The sequence below is a fragment of the Uranotaenia lowii genome, chromosome 3, assembly GCF_029784155.1.
Source record: "Uranotaenia lowii strain MFRU-FL chromosome 3, ASM2978415v1, whole genome shotgun sequence".
Lineage (NCBI taxonomy): Eukaryota > Metazoa > Arthropoda > Insecta > Diptera > Culicidae > Uranotaenia > Uranotaenia lowii.
In genome coordinates, this window is record NC_073693.1 from 73,760,281 (window position 1) to 73,766,280 (window position 6,000).

The 6,000-nt window shown below is 42.1% G+C and overlaps 1 protein-coding gene across 11 annotated transcripts in view; it reads right to left on the minus strand.

The window, feature by feature from the left end:
- Window positions 1-6,000, minus strand: part of LOC129751133 (formin-binding protein 1-like) — a 243,688-nt gene extending 237,688 nt beyond the window's left edge. For all 11 annotated transcript variants that reach the window (XM_055746453.1, XM_055746448.1, XM_055746452.1 and 8 more), the window contains exon 1: window positions 4,707-6,000. In XM_055746453.1, coding sequence (XP_055602428.1) covers window positions 4,707-4,730 — 24 coding nt within the window. In that variant the 5' untranslated portion in view covers window positions 4,731-6,000. The remainder of the gene's footprint in view (window positions 1-4,706) is intronic.

Here is a 6,000-nt window from a genome sequence, read left to right on the forward strand (position 1 = left end):
CAGATCTTTCGTCCGGAAGTTCGTATTCAGGAACGTCTTAATGCACTTGATCCAGTCGTCGTTGCTCGAGAAAACCATCACATCATCGATGTAGACCACCACGAAAATAGCCTCTTGATCTTCGACAATGTAATACACGCATGGCTAGTAGTTTGCTTGAGAAATTCCAAACTTTTACAGCATGGAATCCAGTTTATTGTTCAAAACTTGGTTCGACTGTTTCAGTCCGTATAATGCCTTGTTCAGTCGGAATACCAGCTTCTTCTTCTAGGGATTCTCAAACATCAACGGCTGCTCCATGAATATTTAATCTTCAAGTTCTCCTTGGAGGAACGCCGTTACAGCATCCATCTGTTGAATCTGCCAACCGTATCTTGGAGCCAGACGGGGAAGTACGTTTCATCATAGCTTTCGCTGCGAGAAATCTTTTATCACCAGGCGCGCTTTGTATCGGTCCACATTTCCGTTCGAGTCGTGTTTGTTTTTAAACACCCACCTACACTTGGATCGCCTTTCTGCCTTTTGAAAGTTCTTTGAGGTTTGATTGTTCAATAACGTATCGTACTCCTCCTGCATGGCTACCTTCCATTTGCCGGCATCGGGACAGGACATCGCTTCCTGCGGGCTGGTTGGATCATTTGAGACATCAACATGTTGCTGAGTAGCCACTCCACTGAATTGGCTCGGCTCGGCATTACTCGGTAGTGCCCCTCGCGCGACACCAATATTGGCTAAATATCTGTGGTGAGTGAAAACTGGGTAGACCTCTTGTTGTAACAACAAACTGAGCATACTTGCCCGGTAGAGGGTGCTCCCGACCGCTTCGCCTCAACGCCAGTGACTCAGGCGGATATGGCGGAGAATTTCCGTTGCAGGGATAACCACATGATCGTCGGGGATCGGTGCCATAACGCCGGCATCAGCGCCAGGAATGCTCGGAACCTCGACTGGTACAGCCGATTCTACTGCTTCCTCGTTGGCGCTTAGAAGTCCAAGTAAACCGTTTTGCCGTCAGTTATCACACCAGGTTGCGGGTTGCGATCATCGATTGCGCCTTCATCGATGAATATCACGCCCCGGCTCTTAATTATCTTCTTGGTCTTCAAGTCATACAGACGGTAGCCCTTGGTGTCCTCTTTGAAACCTAACAAAATATCAGGTTCCGATTTGGCATCCACATGCGTCGTTTGGACTTCGGTACATGTACTATGGATTGTGTTCCGAAGATCCTCACGTGCGATAAGTCCGGTCTCTTTCCACTCCAGAGCTGTTCAGGTGTGACATGATGACCTCTCGTAGGGGAACGGTTCAAGAGATAAACCGCAGTTGATACAGCCTCAGCCCAAAAAGTCTTCTCCAGCTGCGCATCTTGCACGCTCGACGATTGTCCGATCTGCTCGCTCAGCTTATCCATTTTGCTGTGGTGTGTGGGCAGTGTTCCGAAAATCACTCATTTTCAATGAATGTTTCTGATTGCACTTCGCACCTGAACGTACAGTGGTCGGGTTTCGTTATTGATTGCTACTGGACCTACCCGATCATCGATTGTTCAATTCATCGCTAAAATACAGATCACCTCGCACGATGCTTGCTGTCAAAACAGTGCAGCACCATCATCAAATTGGAATCTCACCAATGCGCATTGCATATGGCGAATCTTGTTGGTCTTCGATCAGGATTGAATGGATCAGGCAGTGAGTGAGTGATACATAGAACCGATCATTAACGTATTTCAAAATTAATAAATTTATTTGTTGTAACGTTTTTTAACATCAGTATGATCAAAATAAAATTGTTGTTGTGTTTGTGAGGGAAAGATGTTCACTTTCGCCGTGTTTTTCAATTTTTACAAGTTCTCTTATTAAACTGTCGTCCGTCACGTTAAAATTACTGAGAATTTATGGTGTCCCGCACAACTGTTCGGTTTTTCTCGTCCTGCAAAAAAAAAAATTTGAATTTCATATAATTCAGGCAGATACTGAGTGAGCTACATTCAGAATGAATCAGTTTGTATCTCACTCGTCTCCGATATGCGATGTTTGCTAAACCGATGATTCTGAATGATGCGACTCGGTTTGCATAGCTGATTGGAGCGCTGATCGAGATTGCATACCAGCCAGACGAAGCAGTTGCGAGAGGCGCTATCCGATTATACAATCAGAATGTTTCCAACAGGAAACGCATCCTGAGTGTTTGTTTTGATTGATTTTCGGAACACTGTGTGTGGGTAGTCGTTGTCTGATGGCGGATCCCAAAATTCGCAAGATAATCTTCAAACTTCTGGTTCGTATACTCCAATGCGTTATCAGTTCGTTGAGTTTTGATCTTACGCCGCTCAGCCATCACGTCTTCTGATTTTATTTCAAGAAAATAGACAAAAATTCTTCTAGACTTGTCATCTATAAAAGTGACATTATACCGGCTTCTTTGACGTCTTCTCGCTCAGTTCAACGCCGGCAACCAGACCATCTGCCAGCTGTTTTAAACTTGCCGAATTCAAGTGGCCCATTCGACAATGCCAGATATCTAGGGATACTATTGATGAGCACGTCAGTGCCCTGTCGCCTACACCGTATTGCTCTAGCTTGAACAGGTCATTCGTATGGGTACTTTGAGTTCAGCACACTACAGCCCGCGTTGTTGAATACCATGCTATATCCATTTCGGACAATCCTGTTGACGGAGAGTAGATTCACGGACAATTGTGGAACGTAGCACACCTCGTTGACTTGGAGGTCAGAACAGCGTTTCTGAAAACGTGGCTTCAGGATGGTTTTTTCAACTGCTTCGATGTTCAACTCTCCCTTATTAGACGCTACAACGGAACAATCCGACGGCATCAGATCCTTCAACAGCGCCTTGTTGCCCCGGAATCGAAATACCTATCGGTGGCGTTGCGTGACTCGATCGTAGAAAGGACGGTGAAAAAAGCTTCATCTGACGTATTTTTGCACTCCTTCGCAGTGTGGCCGAATTTCTTGCACTTCCTACATTTCGGACCTCTCGATTCTGCATTCGGATGGTTTGGAATTTTGTCTTGCTTGTAGAATCCTCCACGCTTTCCTTTTGCCAGTAGAGCCGCATCCGCCGAAGGTACCTGCAGATCATGAAGTAGCTTGGTTTTGATGGCATCTCCTGTGATTGGGGTGCCAGAGTTCTCTAAGGCCGTAATCGTTGGCCTGCAATCCTCCCGTAGACCACACAGCAGCAACGCACCAATCCATTCGTCCGGAATTGGAAATACGATCCCGTTCAGTTAATGTGCCGTAGAAACCACTTGATTCACGTACTCCGACATTGAAGAACAGCTTCCGAGATCCGCTTTGACCAGCTTGCACAAAAGTCCTACTGGCCTTGTAGGACCCGAATCTTCAAATGCCTTCTCTAGGTTTTGCCAAACTTCCATCGCTGTCGACGCCGATAGCACATGGATATAGTTTGTCGGATCCAGTAAAAGGATGATCTTGGCCCTTGCTTGGGATCAACATCGTTGAAAGTCAGCTTTTCTTTCGGGCTTGACTGCTTCCCAAAGGTTCTCAAGCTCTAGATAAGTTTGCACGGCAAACTTCTACATCGGCCATTTTTCCCTTCCGCAGAGCCTCTCGATCGAAAAATCTTTACTTGCTATAACTTCAGAGTTTCAAGTTCGGAAACATGTCTTCTAGTGTTGACAATTAGTAACAGAATGAAGAAAATTTTATTTTACATTGGTCATAGCATACTATCTACTACAATTAAAAGGTATGGAAAAAAATGAACATAAAGATCTTTCAAATATTTTTGCTTTGTTCAAAATTACTTGTTGTCTTCTCAAAAGTTGTTCCCAAGCTTAAAATCTTCACTTAAATTAAGTCAAAAGATTTTTACAATGTTGCCAGAATGAATTTTAAGTGATTTTTTTTTCCTTTTTTCAAAAACATTTCAATTTTAAGGCGTTTGAGGGTCACCTTATTTTTTTTTTTCTTTTAGAAGCCTCCATACAACTACTGACTACCCTTTTGGACACACGTGGAAATTTTTTATATTTTTTAGTTTATAAAAGTAACATTGAGAGCAAAACTGAAGGAGTAGCAAAAACTGTAAAACATCTTCGGCAAGTTAATCAGATTGAACATTTTAAATTGAACAGAACTCCAAATTAGAATTGAAATATAGAATCGAAATTTGTTAGTTTGTTTGATTCATTTATAGAGGCTATTTAAATAGAATCGAGATTTTTTTTTCAATTTAAGATTTAGAATCTGAATCGGAATTCAAAATCTGAATTTAATATCAGATTCTTAATTCAGGATCAAAACTAAAATTCATACTCAGAATACGAATTTGATATTGAAAATCAAGCCTAGAAGTCAGTTTCAAGATTAGGCTCTAGATCAAATTTGAGAATCAGGAATAGGAATCAAAAGTTTGTACCATAATTTAGAACCTGGATTTAACTTGGACTTCAGTATCAAGATTCGGGTTTGAGAATTTTGAATTACAAAACAAGGATTAGGAGTTTAAATTCTTTGGATTAGGATTTTAATTTCACTATTCTAGAAGAAATGTGTTAATATGAATACAGGTACCTAAAGAACTGTATTCGAAAGACGGTTTTTATTTTAACAAATTCAGCGATTTCATACACCTTCATTGCCTAATGACAGCTTAAGATCATATGATGATCATAATAACATTTGAAATCGAATAAACCAGACTAAACTCACCCAAAGTTCGAGTCCCCAACCCATTTTGTCGGCTTGTGTCTTGTGTTGTTTTCCTCCTGGATTCAGCTCAGCAGAAATTGAAGCAAAATAGAAATCAGCGGCGTTTTTTTTTCTTTCTTTCCCTGAAGCTACTGCTGACTCGACGTCGTTCGTCTCGCGATAAAATCAAAACAGCTCCCCCGAATTCTTGTCGACGACCAATGTTTTGCTTTTATCTTTTATCTATTTCGACGACTTAAGTTGGGCTCTGATTAATTTTCGATACCCTGGAAACAGGGATTTTTTCACTCGGTGAGTGGAACAGGTTTTGTTAAATTACACTTTTTATTCAGCAGGTTTTCGATGAATTTGCACACTTCATATTTCACAACATCTGCACAATCGCACTGGCAAGCTAGTAGCTAAGCTTGGAGGTTTTCGGTCGCGAATATTCTTCACTTTTTGTGCTTATGGTAGCGATTTTTTTTTTTCGAAAAACTCCAAACAACTTCAAATGGATTATTTAGGAAACTTTCCGATTCCTGTTGCAAAATTCACAAGGTTTTAAGAGCTGCTGATCCCAGCCAATCCGAAACCGAAGGCCAAGAGGAAAATCGAAAAGGAATTTCCTTTCACAAAAAATTTTCTAATACACATTCAAACACGCCCCGAGTCGTCTCGATTTTACCCCAATTTCATCCTTCTCTCTGCCCAGCAGCAGCCACTTCGTCACTTTCGCGGGAGAAGAAAACTACTCGATTCGATCCGGGTGGAAGGAAGAAGTAGCAGAGGCAGCAGTTTGCCGCACCACTCTTCCACTTTCTGCTGGTGGAGTACTCTTTTCTCGATTATATTGCTGTTGCTTTCACGCACACTGCCAACAGACCTTCATCGTCATGCAGCAGGCCTTTTTTTTTTCTTGCGGTGGTGTCTCGTTTCAATTTTCAAAATAACAAAAAACTTGTCAAACTGACGATTCCAGGTGTTTGTGTATCAATCTTTAGCCTACTTGAATCATCTTCGAAATTTGATTGCTCTCACGCGTAAACAACTTCCAAAAATCTATCGTAACCCGGTCAGAAAACCACTTTTGACACCACCCACCATCGGAAAAACCATCAACAGGGGCAAATGTTGGCAAAAATTCTTTTCTCCAATTATTATTCAGCCATCAGATAACGAAACAGCAGCCCAGACAAATACTAATGCCAAACGGGGCACACCGGTTCACATACAAACACGCGCGCGCATAAGCACAATACGCGATTTCCAAAAGGGTGTGTTTGTACGCGAGCACACGCACCAACACACGCGA